This window comes from Lemur catta, chromosome 15 (assembly GCF_020740605.2).
Source record: "Lemur catta isolate mLemCat1 chromosome 15, mLemCat1.pri, whole genome shotgun sequence".
Lineage (NCBI taxonomy): Eukaryota > Metazoa > Chordata > Mammalia > Primates > Lemuridae > Lemur > Lemur catta.
In genome coordinates this window covers 52,379,155-52,396,679 of record NC_059142.1, presented here as the reverse complement: position 1 = coordinate 52,396,679, position 17,525 = coordinate 52,379,155, and the positions used below count along the sequence as shown (strand labels likewise).

At 61.1% G+C, this 17,525-nt stretch overlaps 1 protein-coding gene across 1 annotated transcript in view; it reads right to left on the bottom strand.

Annotated features, from left to right (window-relative positions):
• Nucleotides 1-17,525, bottom strand: part of MYO15B (myosin XVB) — a 31,308-nt gene that overhangs the window by 4,049 nt on the left and 9,734 nt on the right. Inside the window, exons 15-53 of the mRNA XM_045527039.1 lie at nt 17,117-17,242; nt 16,368-16,445; nt 16,121-16,236; nt 15,989-16,034; nt 15,781-15,905; nt 14,586-14,703; nt 14,171-14,334; nt 11,653-11,746; nt 10,945-11,001; nt 10,575-10,632; nt 10,246-10,376; nt 8,681-8,776; nt 8,346-8,581; nt 8,084-8,262; nt 7,809-7,881; nt 7,256-7,417; nt 6,945-7,045; nt 6,778-6,854; nt 6,583-6,664; nt 6,289-6,387; nt 6,010-6,125; nt 5,754-5,927; nt 5,471-5,552; nt 5,212-5,319; nt 4,876-5,134; nt 4,668-4,755; nt 4,333-4,543; nt 3,747-3,859; nt 3,487-3,546; nt 2,794-2,869; nt 2,560-2,678; nt 2,282-2,400; nt 2,071-2,212; nt 1,755-1,866; nt 1,471-1,640; nt 924-1,075; nt 701-764; nt 532-604; nt 27-103 (exon numbers count right to left, since the gene is read on the bottom strand). Of these exons, the coding sequence (XP_045382995.1) occupies nt 27-103; nt 532-604; nt 701-764; nt 924-1,075; nt 1,471-1,640; nt 1,755-1,866; nt 2,071-2,212; nt 2,282-2,400; nt 2,560-2,678; nt 2,794-2,869; nt 3,487-3,546; nt 3,747-3,859; nt 4,333-4,543; nt 4,668-4,755; nt 4,876-5,134; nt 5,212-5,319; nt 5,471-5,552; nt 5,754-5,927; nt 6,010-6,125; nt 6,289-6,387; nt 6,583-6,664; nt 6,778-6,854; nt 6,945-7,045; nt 7,256-7,417; nt 7,809-7,881; nt 8,084-8,262; nt 8,346-8,581; nt 8,681-8,776; nt 10,246-10,376; nt 10,575-10,632; nt 10,945-11,001; nt 11,653-11,746; nt 14,171-14,334; nt 14,586-14,703; nt 15,781-15,905; nt 15,989-16,034; nt 16,121-16,236; nt 16,368-16,445; nt 17,117-17,242 (4,533 nt within the window). The remainder of the gene's footprint in view (nt 1-26; nt 104-531; nt 605-700; nt 765-923; nt 1,076-1,470; nt 1,641-1,754; nt 1,867-2,070; nt 2,213-2,281; nt 2,401-2,559; nt 2,679-2,793; nt 2,870-3,486; nt 3,547-3,746; nt 3,860-4,332; nt 4,544-4,667; nt 4,756-4,875; nt 5,135-5,211; nt 5,320-5,470; nt 5,553-5,753; nt 5,928-6,009; nt 6,126-6,288; nt 6,388-6,582; nt 6,665-6,777; nt 6,855-6,944; nt 7,046-7,255; nt 7,418-7,808; nt 7,882-8,083; nt 8,263-8,345; nt 8,582-8,680; nt 8,777-10,245; nt 10,377-10,574; nt 10,633-10,944; nt 11,002-11,652; nt 11,747-14,170; nt 14,335-14,585; nt 14,704-15,780; nt 15,906-15,988; nt 16,035-16,120; nt 16,237-16,367; nt 16,446-17,116; nt 17,243-17,525) is intronic.

The following is a 17,525-nucleotide window of genomic DNA, read 5'->3' as shown; positions in this document are numbered from 1 at the left end:
GGCACTCGGCGCGCGGCCTGGCTTACCCTCAGCAGCTCGTAGAGCAGATCCAGCTTGTCCTTGCCCCGGGGCCTGGACTGGTCACCCATAAACTGCATCAGGGCTGCAGGCAGGATAAGAAGCATGGCAGGCTGGCCAGGGCTGGCCCTGATTTATGCTGCTGCTACACAGGGCCTTCACCTGCCACCTGGGGCCTCACAAAGTGCACGGGAGCCAGGTGGGACAGAGGGTACAGCTCCACGCATGGGGAAACTAAGGCTCAGAGAGAGTCCACAGGTGCCCAAGGCGCCACATGGTGCGCACAGCATCGGCTGGACCGGTCCACTGCCTTCCAGCCCCAGACTCCACACAACCCACACCCCCGGGTGGAGTAGGAGCAGGTGAGGGCCGTGGGGCGCAGGAACCACCAGTGAGCTTCCCCGAGTTGACAGACTGGGGCAGAGCCAGACAGCGCTCAAGGAGGGAAGGAGACAAGGCACCCAGGTCCGTGGCACTGCAGACATGGGGACCAGGGTGCCCGTGGCCACTCACCCTGGAAGCCGGCCACCGCCTGCCTGCTCGTGTCCTCATCACTGATGCAGAGCAGCGATTCCTGGATGTGAGCCTGCGGCCCAAGAGGCAGCACTGTGAGTCTGGGGTGCACGGGGGTCAAAGGGTGGGTCTGCTGGCCAGACTCCTCCCACCTCTGCTCTGCCCTCACCTTGCTGAACTGCAGCAGGCTGACCATGGCCTTCCCCTCAGCTCCTCCATCTGTCGGGTCCAGCCTGTGGGGGCAGACGGGGGGACAGCCCTGCTTGCTCAGCCCCCCACCCTCATCCCAGTTGCGCAGGGAGGGTAGTGAGAGCACTGGCCTGGTGGCTACGAGCGAGGAGCTCACTTTGGAAAGATGAGGACAGGCACAGGGATCGGCCCAGGGCACTCACAAGGTCTGAGGCTTCCGGAAGTAGCGCAGGGCAAATTCCAGCATGGTGTAGCTACGGGAGTCAGTGGACAGAGAGGCGTAGGCCGTGGAGGAGGGCAGGCTGGTGGCCTCTGAGTCATCACTGTTTGCCTGGTTCTGGGGGCGGGTGGGGCGCTGGGAGCACAGGAAATGTGGTGCCACCAGAGTGCCCACTAGCCTTCCCAGGGGCCCTGCGCCAGCCCTGTCCACACCCAGCCAGACCGAGAGGAGCAACACCAGCAGCCCGGAGAGTCAAGAGCTATTTATTGAGCGTCTTGTATGGCATCACCAAACTAGGCAGCATGTGGGACACGAGGGCCATACAGCCCAGCCCCTGCCTGCAGGGAGCTCACAGTCAGCTGGGAAGACGAGGCAAGCAGGAGAGGACAGCATCAGAGAAACACTGCACAGCAGGCCGCAGGAGGCGGCCAGCAGGTGGTCCAGGCACCCAGCAGCCTCTGGGGCAATCACACCCTTTCCTTCCCCCACTCCTGGGGAGGCCTCGCCTCTGCCTCTCCCCTCTTCCTCACCTCCAAGGCCCTGTCCCACTGAGTCAGCCCTGGCTCCCTGAGCTGCGAGTGATGCTTGTGCTGGCTGCTCTTCTGCTCCAGCGAGAAGGAAAAGTCGGGAGCAGCAGCTGGCTGCACTATGTCGGCAGGAAAAAGTCCGGAATGGCCCCCGACAGAGCCAAACTGCCAACCTAGAAGGTATCCCAAGGGTGGCGGCTCACCCACCTGGCTCCTCCGCCTCTTGCGGGCTCCCCCAATCGGATGCCCTCCCTGTGCCAGCACCCCTTGCTGGCCCCCAGCCATACCTGGCTCCAGAGTGGCCACCGGCAACAGCTTGATGAGGTCCCCACGGTGGAAGCTGAGGAGGCTGCAGTCATCAGTGATGTAGCTGCGCAGGGCGATGACATAGCCAGAGTCCTGCGGGCGGGTGGGTGAGCAGCCAGCGAGGAGTGAGCCTACCTGTGCCTCCTGGTCCTGCCCACTCCTCCTGCTTCCCCGCCGGCCTTCCAGGGACCCAGCCTAAACTCCTACCCCACCCCAGGTAAACCAGACAGGGGAGATGCAGCCCGGGTGGAGGCTACCCGCCTGCCCCCCCCCAGCCCCCCACCAGCCTGCACTTGCCTTCTTGAGCTCACTCAGGAACAGCTCAACCATGGCCTTGATGGTTCTCGCCCTGGCCGTGTGCAGCACCAGCTGCTCATTCTTCAGCGACAGCTCCAGGGTGGAACCCAGGGGGCACTCCACGCCTAGCACTTCCGAAAAGCTGTGCACAAGTGGCGCATGAGCTGGGGCCCTCTTGCCACCCCCCATCCCAGGCTCTGGGCCAGGTCACCTGTATGAGCAGAGTATCTTCAGCTGGTTGGGGCGGAAGCTGGGGCCTTGGGTCACCTTGAGCAGTCTCAGCCCTCGGTGGGACACACCTAGCAGCTGCACGTCACTGCCACTCTCGCCCTGCCAGGAAGGTGGTGGGTCACAGGCAGGCTCCTGGGTCCCGCTGCTGCCCAAGAGGTCCGGGAGCTGCTCAGGGACAGTGGCTGTGCTTTGTTCGATCCAGACGGGGGGCCTGGCCTCCCCACCCCCACCCCCACCCCTGCCCCCAGTGACACTGACCGAAACAGGAAAGATGCGGGAGAAATAATTGGCCCAGTTGTCCCGAGCAGCCACCACGATGCGCTTCTTGACGCTGTCTTCAGCGGTGGCGAGGGAGTCCAGGTCCACCTCCAAGTCTCCTGTGGGCAGGAAGGGCGCAGGCCGGCCTCAGGCGCCACCCTCAGAGTTTGCTCCCTCAGGGCAGGCCTGGCCCCAGCTCTCAAGCTCCCGGCCCCAAGGTCCCTCGACACATACCCAGCAGGTCTTTCATTTTGCGCCGCTCATCTTGGGAGATCCGGATGCAGGACTCGCCGAAGGTGTCTCGTAGGATCTGGGGGCAGAGCCAGGCGGTCACCACCAGGACAAGAGGCCAGAGCCCACCCCTGGAGCAGCCATCGACACACGTCGGGGACAAGCCGGAGAGCCTAGCGGGAGCCCCTCGGCCCCGTGGGGAGCAGCTCCCTGGGGCTTATCTGTCTCAGCAGGGCCCGCCGGGGGCCTAGGTGGCGCAGGGAGGGTGGGCGCCCAGATCCAGGGCCACGTCCACCCACACCGCCTGTCCCCTGCCACCGTCACTGCCCGGAGACCCCACGATGACTGTATTGGGTCAGCCGAGAGACGCTTCCCCGAAGGTTGGGGTGGGGGTGGAGGAAGGGAGGCGCACTCCTGGGAGCATCCAGAAGTAGCAAAGTAACAACCACCACTTACTAAGTACCTACTGTGTGCCAAAACCCGCATTGTTTGCTGTCTACTCTGCTTTTAAGCCTCATCTCTAAAACTAGGTTAATAATGGTGCCCACTTCTCAGGGATGTTGTAAAGATTTAAGCAAACGAAGGCAGGACTGGGCACACAGGAAGTGCTGCCATTATGCCCCACACAGGTGTTAACCTGGCCCAAGCATTAGGTGAAGGGCACCTACAGATGCCGCAGGTGGGCCAGGCTCTCACCTGCTCACAGAGGAGCCGGAGGCAGTAGGGATGGCTGAAGTTCTCCCGCGGGTAGAACACCTGGAGGAAGGCATGGAAGAGCCAAGATTAGGGGGTCTGGTGCCCCTGCCCAGCCCACCTCTGCCCTCCCGGGCCTGGAAAACCAGCCCAAAAGTGGGCTATGGAGAAGGGATCCTGGGGTCCCAGGCTGGGATCTCCACAGCCAGCCACCTCCCTGCCAGCCCAAAGAGGCCAGGTCAAGGCCCCACCCTCACGCCCACCTCCTTGCGAAGGAACAACTTCCAGGGTGCGCTGGTGTAGGAGAAGCACACGCTGCCAGAGGGCACGAGCAGCTGGGTGGAGGTGCCCTGGTCCCCCATGGGCTCCGTCAGGCCTGGCGTGGTGGGGGGAGGGGGTGAAGAGCCTTAGGCGGCTGCCAGAGCCGGCACAATGGGGGCCCGTGGAGGGGAGACCCTCAGCCCTGGGGACTTTGAGGGCCCTGCTCCCCCAACCTCCAGCTATCTCACTCCTGCCCACAGTACCCGCTCCTGCCTCCATTCCCGGTCCTAAATTTTCCCTGGTGGCCCTGAGGCTCATGGGCCCTCTATGACCACATCAGCTAGGGCCACTAAACTCTCCACAGAGCTGTCAGGTCTGTATTGAGGACAACACCCTGTGTGTGACAGTCCTTCAGTGCCAGACCCTGCCCTGGGCGGGAATGTGGAAGCTGGGGCTCCAAAGTCCGGGAGCCTGAGCAGCTGTCCTCAGCCATGTGGAAACGCCTCCAGCCATGGCAGCAAGGGACTGCTAGGAATCCTGCCCCCACCCTAGTGAAGCCCGCCACGCAGGGGGTGTGGGGTTCCTTACCATGAGGCTCGGCTGAAGGGGCCCCTGGGTCCTCGGGCAGAGGCAGTGGGAGCACTGGCGGAGGTCGGGGTGCCTGGGCAGTGGGCAGGTTCTGGCCAAACAGGTCTCGAAGGGGTTTGTGCTTTTCCTTGATGGAGCTGGAGGGTCCAAGCTGTGGCAGGGCCTTGGGTCGAGGAGCCACAGCTGGTGGAGGGCCCTTGGGGGACAGCATCTGGTGGGGCGCAGAGAAGGCACAAGGGACTGAGTCTAGTGCTGAGGCCAAGTTTGCCCCAGAGAGCCTCCGCCTCCCCAGTAGAGCATCCCATGCCCTGGACGGGACGGGATGGGGAACTCACCTCAGGGGACAAGTGGGCACCTTGGATCCCCAGCTTGGCCAGAGCCTCATCCTTAGGGTCATTTTTCTTCAGGAAAGTTTTGAAAGGCCTTTTGGGAGAAGGAAGAGGTCACTAGGTCCACAGGGCGATTCCCTGAAGAACATAGCAGCTCCGGCCACCTCCCCTGGGGGCCACCTCTCCCCAGGGGCCACCTCCCCCAGAGGCCCACCTGGATGGCTGCACAGGCACAGGCACGGGGCCCGGGCGGCTCTGGTACATGCGGATGATGTTTCGAATTTCTCTGCTGGGTTCCGGCTGCCGAGTCGTGGGGTCCGAGCTGCGCACCACGGGCCCCCTGCCCCTGGCCGGCCCTGGATCACAGCTGGGCCCGGCCTCCTCAGCTGGCTCAGCCTCAGCCTCTTTCACAGCTTTGGCGCCACCCTGTTTCAATGGCTTCTTCACTATTGGGGCACGAGGAGGGGACAGCACTGACCGGAAGAGGAGAGACATTAAACACTGGGGAGCACAGCAGCCCCAAGCCCTGGCCCCCACCCCGGCCCCGCACCTGCTCTTGGTTCCTCCTCCGGCTCCTCCGGCTGCTCCTGCTCCTCCCCCTGGGGGATTTGGACCTTGGCAGGAGGCCTCACCATCTTCACCTTGATCTGCTGCTGCCCTGTAAGTGCCCACGTGGCCCACATGGCCTGCCATGGTTACCGAGGTCGGCCCACCAGCCTGTCCACCCGGGCTCCTGAACAAGCCCCAGGCCCCGACCCACGTTGGGGGCACTGGCTAAGTTTCCATGTGGGACCCCCCAGCACCCTCACCCATCTTCTGGAAATATTCTCGTTTCTGCTGGAAATTCTTGGGCTGCCAGGGCCTGTCTTCAGCCTCCTCTGAGGGCCCCTCCTGGCAGGAGGCAGACGGGAAGAGCCACTGTAGCCAGCCACGTCACCACACTCACGATGATCCCTGGGGTCCCAGGGCCTGGGCCGAGCAGCTTCTTCTCCGCATCTGCCTGCTCGCCCCACCCATACCTCTCACCCCTGCAGCCCCGCCCCCACCACCCTGTTTGAGGGTGTAGCTCCTCACGCTCAGGCAGGCACCCACCAATTCCAGCTCAGGCTCTGGCTCCCCCCGGCGGGCAGGGAGCTTCTTGGGCTTGGGGGTGATGGCGGAGTGTGGGGCCTGGGAAGGAGCCTCCAAGGCCTGAGCCTGGCGCTGGCGCTGCTGGGTCTGCTGCTCCAGGGACAGGGTCATGGCCTGGGTGGTCATCTGCTGGGCCTGAAGGGGAAGGGGTGAGGGGCCAGTTTAGACCCCTCCCTCCAGACGTCCCCCCTACGGCCCGGGGGGCCCTGCCCCTCACCAGGATCAGCGCCTGCTGGTTGATGAAGTTCTGCTGCTGCACCGCCAGCTGCCTCGCGTCCAGGCTGGGAAGCAGGGGCTGCGGCTGCGCCTGCGGCTGTGGCGGTACCACCATGGCTGCGCAGACAGCAGGCGGCCAGGGCGGGTGAGCACCACGGCCAAGGTCAAGGCCCTGCGCCCACTGTGCACTCTGGGCTCCTAGGGGACCCTCCCCCCTCCAGTCCCAGAGCTGACAACTGCTCTCCTGAGAAGGGACCTCAGTGCCCTGGCCCAGCCTTACTTGGCATGGCAGGGACTGCGCCCATGGCTGGCATCATGGGTACCGGTGGAGGGACCATAGCTGGCTGGTATCCGGGCATCTGCATCATTCCTGGATACACTAAGGGAACGGGGTGCCCCAAGTCAGTTGCTACCTGGGCCCACACACCACCTCCCTCCAGCCCTAGACAAAGACAAGAACATCGGTCCCCAGGCTGCAGGCCGGAGGCCGATCCCAGCTGCCTGAGGGGGCCCAGGCCATGCCTGCCCATGCTGCTGGGCCGGGCAGGCCCTCCACGGGAAATCCCACACTCACCCATGGGGTAGCCCTGCTGCATGGGCCCCATGGCGCCCCCTCCCTTCATGCGGCCACTCAGAGCCGAGCCTTGTTCCAGATCCTAAAGGGACAATGGTCACAAGGTCAGAGCTAGAGGCTGGGAAAAGGGAAAGGGGCAGCAGAGGCCCCAGAGGGGCAGGGGCAGAGGTCAGTGGGGGTGTGCAGGACACTCACGCTGAAGCCCGGGGAGAAGACTGGATCGAAAATGTGCTCCAGGAAGCCATCCAGGCTCCCCGAGGTGCTGGAGTGCCCTGCGGGGCAGGGAGAGGGTTGGCGCCATCCACTAGGGGTGGGGGGCTTCCCACACTCTGCCAACCTCGGTATGCCCACCCCAGCCTTACCTGTGTGTCCTCTCCCGGGCAGTGCTGGGGCTGGACCTGGAGGGAGTCCTGGGGGCAGCGAGGGGGCCTGGACACCAGGGGCGGGGGGGATGGCCTCGGCTCTGTGGGAAACAGGAGGTCTCGCTAAGGGTGCTGCCAAGGCTGGGGGCGCCCAGGCTGAGACAAGAGGTAGAAGCTGTTGTGGGGGTCGCCCCACCGGGTGGGAGGACAGGGCTTACAGCTGCTCCTGTGAGCCCCTGGGTGTGACAGGGTGGTCATGGGAGTCACCAGCAGGGACAGGCCGGGGACAGGTATGACGGGGCAGCACCTACGAGCCAGGGGGGCTGATGGGGTAGCTGCGGGGACTGGCTGGGTCCCCCAGGTCCTCCGTCTGTCCAATCAGGTCCAGCACAAAGTCGCAGCCCGCCAAGTCCTGCCATGCGTCTCCAGAGTGCAGTGACACGGACCAGCCACGGGGGGGCGCCTCCAGGCCTCTGGGTGGGACGGGCAAGGAGTGGGGGGTGGTCATGGAGGCAGTGGCCACCCTGCAGGTGCCAGGACCAGAGGGTGGAGGCTAGGGAGGGGAGGGTGGCCCTGGGACCGCCTTGCTCGGCAGCTGGGACAGTTCTTGTGACTGGATGTCGTCGCCAACGCTCACGTCTGTTTATTGGCCCATTGGGTGAGCAACCAGGTGCGCTCACGCCCCTCCTCGTAATCTCTCCTCTTTGCTCCCCCATCTCGGTTCTACAGTCTGGACCCCACCCACTGACCCTCACACTTGGGGGCACCCCCTCCCCACCCCTTGGGAGGAAGAGTGGGCTGGGGGGAGGCAGGACAGGGACGATGGTCAGCGTTGGCTGTACTGTCCCCCCACAGGCCCCATACTTGCTCTGCAGGATCCGCCCGGCCAGCTGCTCCCCCGTGGTCCAGGACTCCACCTCGGCCGAGTAGCACTCCTCTGTAGGGGCGGCGTGGGGCAGGAGTGAGGGGCAGCAGGGCCACCCTGATGGGAAGGGGCTGCTGTCCCACTGGGTCCCAAAACAAGATGGGGGGAGATCAGGGTCACCGAGCAAGCGGGAGAGCAGGAAGGCTGCGGGAGGAGGGGTCTGTGGAGGGCGAGGGGGCAGGCTGGGGAGGCCTCGGCAGGAGGCGGCCATCACCGTTGAAGGTGAAGACGTCCAGAGTCATGCGGCCCTGCCGCCACCCGGCCATCCACTCGAGCTGGGTGACTGGGTGGGCCCGAGCGGTCCCGGGCGCCAGCTGCGACTGCTCCAGGGCCCCCAGCAGCTTGTGCTGGCACAGCGCTGCCATGCCCCTGGGGGCCTGGTCAGACACGAATCTGCGGGGACAGCACAGGGCTGCTGTGGAGGCGAGGCGGTCTGCCGGCCCCACCTGCCAGGTCCCCACCCCCGGGACCCTTACTTGAGCAGGGGCTTCTGCAGGGCTGGCATGGGGAGAAAGGCACTGAGCAGGATGGCCATGAGGGCCCAGCCACGCTGGCTCTGCTGCTCGTCCGGGTTCTGCCAGAGCTGGGCTACGAGCTGGCTGAAGAGCTCGTTCCGCAGCCCCGGCCGGCGCTGCCCCTGCCGCACCAGGTAGGTCCCCAGGGTCTGTCTCTGCCAGGTCTGCAGGGATCCGTCCCCCAGGAGCCGCAGTATCTGCCGGCGCAGCGTGGTGAGGGCAGCACGTGCAGGGCTGCCATGTGCCCATCCCGTCCCTGCGAGGGCCCACCCATCCCCTTCCGATGAGCTACTCACCACCTTGTTGATGTCCAGGGCATGCTGAGGGTTCTCGCCATCCAGCCGGGTCAGGGGCTTGGCCAGCAGCTGCCCTGGCCTGGGCAGGGATGGCTCCTGCAAGGAAGGAGAGTGACAGGGCAGGGGCTGGCTGGAGGACAGCCCTGGGGCAGCCCCACGGGAGCACCCGCCTGGGAGAGGGAGGGGGCTGCACAGAAAGCCATTGCAGAAATGCACCTTAATGCTCTTTGATTAGAAAATTGGTGCCTACACATACAGAAAACTCAGGAAACATGGAAAAGGATAAAGAAGAAAATTAAAACCATTGTTAACATTTCACTGCCAGAGATAATCACGGTTAACATTTTAGCCTCTATTTTTTTTTTTAAGAGACATGGTCTTGTTCTGTTGCCCAGGCTGGAATGCGGTAGTGCAATCATATAGCTCATGGCAGCCTTGAACTCCTGGGCTCAAGCAATCCTTCCACGTCAGCTTCCCAAGTAGCTAGAACTACAGGTGCGTGCCACTACATATACCTAATTTTTTTTTAAATCTTTTTTTAGAGATGGGGTCTTGCTATATTGTCCAGGCTGGTCTCCAACTCCTGGGTTCAAGTGATCCTCCTGGCTCAGCCTCCCCAATAGCTGGGACCATAAGTGCATAACACCATGCCCAGCTAATTTTTTTTCTCATTTTTCATAGAGATGGGGTCCTCACTGTTGCCCAGGTTTCAACTCCTGGCCTCAAGTGAGCCTTCTGCCTCAGCCTCCCAAGTACTTGGGACGACAGGTGTGCACCACTGCATCCAGCTAAGTCTCTTTCTTTCTTATCTTACTTTCTATGCATAGATATATACATCCTGGCGCACACACTCTATTGTTGACTTTAAACAAAATTAGGATCATACTATAAGTGCAGTTTTTGTTTTTTTTTTGAGAAAGAGTCTCGCTCTGTTGCCCGGGCTAGAGTGAGTGCCGTGGCGTCAGCCTAGGTCACAGCAACCTCAAACTCCTGGGCTTAAGCAATCCTTCGGCCTCAGCCTCCCAAGTAGCTGGGACTACAGGCATGTGCCACCATGCCCGGCTAATTTTTTTCTATATATATTTTTAGCTGTCCAGACCATTTCTTTCTATTTTTAGTAGAGACGGGGTCTCACTCTTGCTCAGGCTGGTCTCTAACTCCTGACCTCGAGCAATCCTCCCGCCTCGGCCTCCCAGAGTGCTAGGATTACAGGCGTGAGCTACCACGCCCGGCCTATAAGTGCAGTTTTGAATCCTGCCTTTGTATTGAACGCTGGAGCCTAGACGGTTTCCCTTGTTGGTAAACATCCTCTAACGACATGACTTCCACAGCTGCACAATACCGCAGGTTTAAAAAAGGTGCGGCAACATGGATCTAAACGTGTACGTGGTGAGATATTTTGGTTCAACGGACATTTTCCGAGCAATTCATCTGCATCCAGAGCCCCAGTGACCGGAAAGGGAGGAGTGAAAGTGGAGAAAGAGGGAAAAGGCGCAGCTTCTCTGGGCAGGTGCCCATGTCAGGGGTGGGTGGGGCCGGCAGGGATTGCGCAGGCTGGGGCCCACCTGGAAGCCGATGGAGACGAAGCTGGAGAAGGGGAACCGGTCAATGTCTGGTGGGAGGGTCAGGCTGGGCCGGGCAGGGACTTCAGGGGCCATGGACTCGGTGATGCTCCCAGCCAGGGCGTCCTGGTGGCCTGGGAACATCAGGAAGCAGCCCAGAGATACCAGGTGTGGCACTGGTCCTGGCACCCCCTCTCACCATCAGCCACCAGCCCCTGGCTACAGGGAGCTGGGTGGTGACCTTGGGGGGGCCTGGACCACAGGGAACAAACCCACCACACAGAAAAGGGACCAGGGAAGGGGTCCCGGCAGGAAGCACCAACGAGACTCACCTTCTGCCATCTTCAGCATGACGGCCAGCTCTGCCGGGATCTCCAAGCTGCCCAGCTCCTGGCAGGGAGGACCGACTCACCCAGGAATCAAGGGAGGGGGTGCAGGGACCCAGGGTCCCTCCTCAGCCCCAGGATTATAAACATCCCTCCAAAACCCAAGCGCTCTGGGCCTGGACACTCAACCAGAGCCCCAAGGACCCTCAGAGGGAATCACGAGCACGGAGCGCCAAGGGCAGCCCGGTCCACGCTCAGGGAACACCCTGAGTGACAGGACCCACGGCGGCACCCCTGACACCCTCCCCCCATGGTGTGCCCGGTTCAGTGGGCTCACGTCCCGGTGTAGAGCTCCTCCAGCTTCCAGGCCACCTACCATGCTTGGTGCTCTCCCTGAGGCCCTGTCACCGTGCCAGCCACACCAATGTCCAAGCTGTTGGGGGAGACGCAGGAAGAGCTGAGGCCGTTGGTGGGGAGTCACCATGAGTCCCCTAGAGGCACCTCCCCAGCTCCACAGTTCAGCTGCCCCTGCTGCCCTCAGGAGGCCCTGACACCAGCAAAGGCAGGAGAACAGCGCCAGAGGGGCAGCTGCCTGGCGGGGCAATTGTCCCCCACCTGTCCCTGGCCCTCCAGAGCCTCACCAGCCTCAGTACCTCGGGAGTCACGGCCTGTCTGCCAGGGCACCAGCAAGAGGGCAGGAAGAAGGGAAGAAATGTCCCAGGGGACAAAGTCCAGCCAGGGAGGGGGGCAGCACATGGGCACTGACCTTTGAGCTACTTTATGGCTCTCAAATTGAAGTCATCAGGCAAGAGAGAGGAGCAGAAGGGCCCCAGGGAGGGCGGGGGGATGGGAGGGACTGAGGCAGGGATGATGGAGGACAGCACCCTCCCAGCGGCCAAGCGACCCCAGCCACACGGAGGGAAGAGGGAGGAGCCCAGTGAGTGATGGCCTGGAGGGCGCGGTCCTTGCGGCTGGGCTGAGAGGGTGGACACTGTCGGGATTTGGCCAACTTGGTCGCCCAAGGCTGCCTGGCTTCTGCCCTGGGGCTTCTCCCCAGTCCTGCACCCGCCCCGAACCCCTGCACCTGCAGCCTCTGCCGCCTCCAGAGCAGGGGCCGGGCCAGCAGCAGGACGGTGTTCAGCTGTCCCAGAGCTGCTCGCCGCCGGAGGTACCGCTTCCTGGAGGCCGTGGGGGGCAGAGATGAAGAGTCTAGACTTACATCTCCTGCCTGGCGCCCGAATCCTTTAAACCTAGACATTCGTGTAAGAACTGACTCTGGACCAGGCGCAGTGGCTCACACCTATGATCCCAGCACTTTGGGAGGCCAAGGCAGGAGAATCCCTTGAGGTCAGAAGTTCGAGACCAGCCTGAGAAACACAGAGGAATCCTCCCCCCACCCCACTGCCCCATCTTTACAAAAAAACAGAAAAATTAGCCCGGTGTGGTGGCCACGCCTGTAGTTCCCTCTACTTGAGAGGGTGAGGCAGGAGCATCGCTTGAGCCCAGGAGTTGGAGGTTGCTGTGAGCTATGATGAGACCACTGCGCTGTAGCCCAGGCAACAGAGACCCTCAAACAAACAAACAAACAACCCCCCAAAAAAACCAGAACTGATTCTGGAGCCGTGAAGGCCCTGGATGTTTAACAGAAGCAGCAGGAGAAGAACAGGGCACCGTGAAAGCAGAAGTCAGTCGAGGGGCTGTTTTGCGCAGGCACTAAGATCCCACTCTGGGGCCAGACTGCCTGGGGTCAGGCCGCTCCCCTGTTACTGTGATCTCAGATAAACTGCTGTGCCTCTCTGTGCTCCCTGCGATTTATTTTTGTGATCTATAAAATCAGGATTATTGTAATGCCTGCCCCATAACAAGATGAAAGGAATTAGCAGATGCAAGGATGTAGAACAGAGTCTGTCATGTTGTTATTTAAGAAGCAGAACTTATAATTAAAAAGCAATATCATTGAACATCGAAGGAGATCCTGGAACAGAGAAAGTGCACACAAAGTATCTTTGAGAAATTCCAAGATGTAAGAAGACCAGACTCCTCAAAGGAGTCCTGAGCAGGACAAACATTTAAAAATAAACCTACAACTTTTGTGCATCAAAGGACACATGTGAGGACAGTGAACAGACGGCTCACAGAGGCTATTTGCTAATACCCAGAACATGTAAAGAACTCCTACAACTCAGCAGCAAAATGACAACCCAACAGAAAAACAGAGCATTGGAACAGACGTTTCTCCCAAGAAGATGCCCCGTGGCTGAGCAGCACACGGAAGGATGCCGACATCATCGGTCATTAGAGAATGCAAGTCAAAACCCTAATGAGATCCCGCTTCACACCCACTAGGATGGCTATAATTTTAGCAATGGAAAGTGGCACGTATTGGCCAGGATGCGGAGAAATCAGAACTTTTGCACATTGCTCATAGGATATAAAATGGAAAACAGTTTGGTACCTCCTCAAAAAGTTAAACATAGACTTACCGTACGACCCAGCCATCCCACTCCTAGGTATAAACCCCAAAGATTTGCAAACAGAGACTAGAACAGATACTCGTACACCCGCATCCGTAGCAGCATTGTCCATGACAGTCAAAAGGTGGCGACAACTCAAATGTCTATCCGTGGATGCACGGAGGAATAAAATGTGGTGTGTCCACACGATGGAACACTATCCAGCCATGAAAAGGATGAAGTGTGATACGTGCTACAACATGCAGGAACTTGGAAAACATTAAGTGAAAGCAGCAGTCATAAAAGGAAATAGCGTGTGAGTCAACTTACGGGAAACAGCTGGAACAGGCAAAGTCACAGAGGAGACTGGAAGTCACCAGAGGCTGGGGGATGGGGAAAAAGGAGTTTATTGCTTAATGGGCACAGAGTTTCTGTTTTTGTGATGAAAAAGTTTTGGGAACAGACACAGATAGGTGACGGTTGTCCTCTCTCTGGAGGCTCCCTGGTGCCCTCGCCCTGGCACTGCTTCACTTCATTCTCAGCCCTCGAGTTACGCTTTGGGGTGTTCAGAGGCTGGTTTACCGTCTGAATCTGAACTCCCCAGCTAGCCGGGAGGCACCAGCCCTGCACCACCAGCGTCTGCCCCAGGGTTGATGGGGCGGATGGCCAGCCAGTAGCTGTGGCAGGGATGAGAGAAGACAGGCCGTGAGGGTGACAGGAGACAATGAGGTGAGAAGGGGAGGGTAGCGTTATAAGACCAAGAAGTACAAAGTTGCTAGAGTGGAAAAGTCTGGCTGACATCGGGGCCAGAGAGGTAGGCAGGCCGTACATACTCGATTCCTGCTCTGAAAAGATCGCTCTTGCTGCAGAGTGGAGAGTAGAGCAGAAAAGAGAACAATCAAAGGATTAGGACTGCACGTTCGGGCGGCCTCAACACGTAATGAGCTTCTCGTGACTGGGGGTATTCAAGCAGAGACCTCGTGGGTATGAGCGGGAATGCCATCAAGGGGGGGCAAGTGCTGATGGGAGGGCACGGGGCAGGTGGACTGGCCTTAAGACCTACATCTCCCCAGCCCTGCCCCACCACCTTGAGGAGGAGCCCACGGCCTCGCCCCACCCACTGCAGCCAAGGCTGCAGCGCCTGCAGACCTGGCCTGGAGCCCACGCACGCGAGCCTGCATCCGGGGCAGGAGGCGGAGGCGCTGGCGGGAGATGCAGGAGTAAAGGCCGCGGTGCAGGGTGAGCAGGGCCTGGGAGCACCGCTGGGCCCGGAGCTGCTCCAGCCGCTGCCAGCCCTGCTCCTGCAGCAGGACCTGCGGGCAGAGGTGCAGGCTGCGGGCAGGTCCAGGGGATGGGCACCTGCCCTCCTCCTCAGGCCCCAGCCTCCTCCCTCCTGCCAGACAATCTGTTGTTCCGGGGTGCCTGGGACAGCCTGCTGCCCGGCCCCTCTCCGTCTCCAACTAGGAAGGACCACCAAATGCCAAGCTTGTCCCTGTTTGTCCCAGAACATGCCCCTCCTTTCCACCCATGCCGCCCCCTGGCACGGGCACTCACACACACCCACCTTGGTGGCTCCGAGGTGATAGAGCAGCGATTCAGCCCCCAGCGCCTGGCTCAAGATGGTGCCACACCTCTCCCGGTCAGAGGGGTCTTCCAGTCCCGCTGTCCCCGGGGCCCGGAACCTGCCCCAAGGACAGAGAGCCAAGGTCAGAACAGCGAGGCCCTGTCTTCACTTTGGTTTGACACCCCAAGCCCCTCGGTGTTACTCAATTTCTAGGTCATTCAACAATCTGGACAGCGTCTGCTACATGCCAGGTGCTGGGCAGGGCACCAAGATGTGGCAGGACACTGGGGCTCTGCTCTCCCGGAGCTCAGCAGGGGCCGGGGGAGCAACAGGAATGTGGTCCTGAGGCTTCGGTTTCAACACCTCTATCCTCAGTGCCCTCCCTACAGAAACAAGTTTGTGAAGGGAGGGAGGGAGGGGAGGAAGGGGTGGGGGATGAGTGCTTGATGAGGTTTCACTGTCCCAAGTTGGCTCAATGGACCTTCAATGGTCTGAATCTGCTGCGCGGACAGCTGTACCTGGCGGTTCCCCTCACCCAGCCCCTGGGCTCAGGGCTTCCCGGCGGAGGTGGCAACTGCTGCAGCCGGTAAGTTTCCGAAGGACAGAGACAGAACCTTCCCCACCCTGGCGCCTCTCAGTGTCTGGCTCAAGGCAAGTCACACCCATCCCTGCTGCCTGCCTCTGGCTCAGCCCTCGGCCAGGCTATCCCTGTGGCCAAGGCCACCTAGGCAAACAATAAAATGGCTTTTCTAGAGGTTTCCGAACTCCTGGAACAGAGCTGCCTCTGGTGTTCCTGGCAGCCCATCGCCACCCTCGTCCTCCTCTGTGCAGATGCTGCCCTGCCTGGCTCCACGTGGCCACCCTCCTTCCCACTCTGCTCCCGCCCTGTCTTCCCTCCAGCCTGCACCTCCTGACACCCCCCGGCTGAGCCCCGCCCAGGGCAGGGGCCGCCCCCACCTCATCTCCTGTCCCAGGCAGGAGCGCAGGAGGGGTTTGCTGTGGAGGAGGAGGAGGCCTGCACGGAGGGAGGGGTGGTGAGCAGTGAAGGACAGAGAGGAGGGAGAGAGGAAGCAGGATGAAAGGAGGGGAGCGGGGGAGGTTGGGTGCCAGGGCCCTTCCCATTGCCACCTGGAAGGACCCCCAGGCCATCTCTCCAGGGGCTTCCTTGTCAGTCCTGCCCGAGGCGGGGCCCTACCTGGCCAGGAAGGCCCCGAAGGGCACACGCACGGGGAAGTTCGCACTGCGGGCACCTGTGGCCTCCAGGACGCCAGCCTGGTGCAGCTGCTCAGCCACATGTCCCACGTCAAAGCAGCCTGGGAGCTGTGGCCGTGAGACACGGAGAAGGGAGCTGGAGCCTCGGGGCCTAGGGCTGGGGCGGGAGGTGCAGGTGCCCGGGGGCTCACCTTCCCAGGGTTGGGGCTCAGGCACTGGATGACATAGATGCGGCTCCTGAGGAGTGAAGGAGGGGTCTTTGGGCACAGGCCAGCACCCCATGCAAGTCCTGCGGGGTCTGGCCTGGGGGACGCTGCTCTCACCTGCCCAGCCGGGCCACGAGGTCCCCCAGGGCCTGCTGGAAGCGGGCGGCCAGCGTGGGTCTGCCTGGGCCTCCCCGGGGCTGCGGCCCTGCCTCCTGGAACAGGGCGCCCACCAGCTGCGGGCGGGCGAGGGGGCTGGGCCGGCTCACCTCCTGGGCCAGCCCCTCCCCTCGGGGAGAGCGTCGAGGGAGGACAGAATGGGGGGACAGCGTGGAGGGGGGGAGCACCGGGAGGGCAGGCAGGGCACCTGGAGCCGGCTCTGGCCAAGTGTTTCCAACACGGCAGCGTCCAGGTGATCCCGGTTTGTGTTTACAAACTTGTGAACCTATGAGAGGCCACAGGGGAGGCAGGGGGCGGGGACAGGGGGCAGAAGAGGGGAGGGAAGGGGAGTTTTCTTTATTCCAACTCCTTGTATTTCTTTTTTGGGTGACTCCTGGGTAGTTTGCATATTTTTCTTCTACAATCAGAGTGTGCCACCTCCTCCAGGGAGCCATACCTGACTCCGTCTTTCAACCAGTCACCCCATCCTTCCCTTGACACCAGCCCCCTCCCCTCTTGGGTTGATGTGCAATCTCCCTGGTAGGCCTGGGGCTCAGAAGAGGGAAAGGAAAGTCCGTTCATTCAGTGAGCAGCTACTATGTGCCAAGCACCTGCCAGGCCATCAGGTTTTAACCCTTACAACAGTGCTGTGGGACAGATTGCCACACCCATTTTACAGATGAGGAAATGGAGGTTCAGAGGGCAAGGAGAACTGTGGAGGCTCTCAGACCCAGGCCCGTGCTCGTGCTCTGCCCTCTTCTGTCTGGACGGTCCTGAGGCTTTGACTCCACCACCCCACAATTCGCACCAGAACTCAGCAAATCCTGCCCACAAGTGGGTGGGCCAATGGCCCAGGTGGGGACAGATGGCCAAGCCCTGCCAGGGGCCTCCCCTCACCCACTCCTCTCAGCTGCCGGATGATTCACACTGCCTGAGTCTGTCCCTGAGGCCAAATACCTGGTAGGTGACAGCCCCGGCATAATGCCGCACGGTGAAGATCGGCAAGGGCAGCTGGGGCTTGGCATAGCTCGGGTGCTCGCCATGGTGATAGTGGCACTTCTGGAGGAAGGTGTGGTCTGTGGCCTGATAAGAGGGACAGATGTGCTTCCCTCAGGCCTTTGCACGTGCTGTTCCCCTGCCTGGACCGTGCTCCCCCTGGGACCCCAAATTCCACACATACTGTATGTAGGGGAAGTCCCCAAACTTCTTCCTCCGACAGGAAGAGTCACTCCATATTCCATTCCTTATGAAGGGCACACTCTCTCAATGACTTTACTAATTTTTTTTTTTTTTGAGACAGGGTCTCACTCTGTCGCCCAGGCTAGAGTGCAGTGGTGTGATCACAGCTCACTGCAGTCTTCAATTC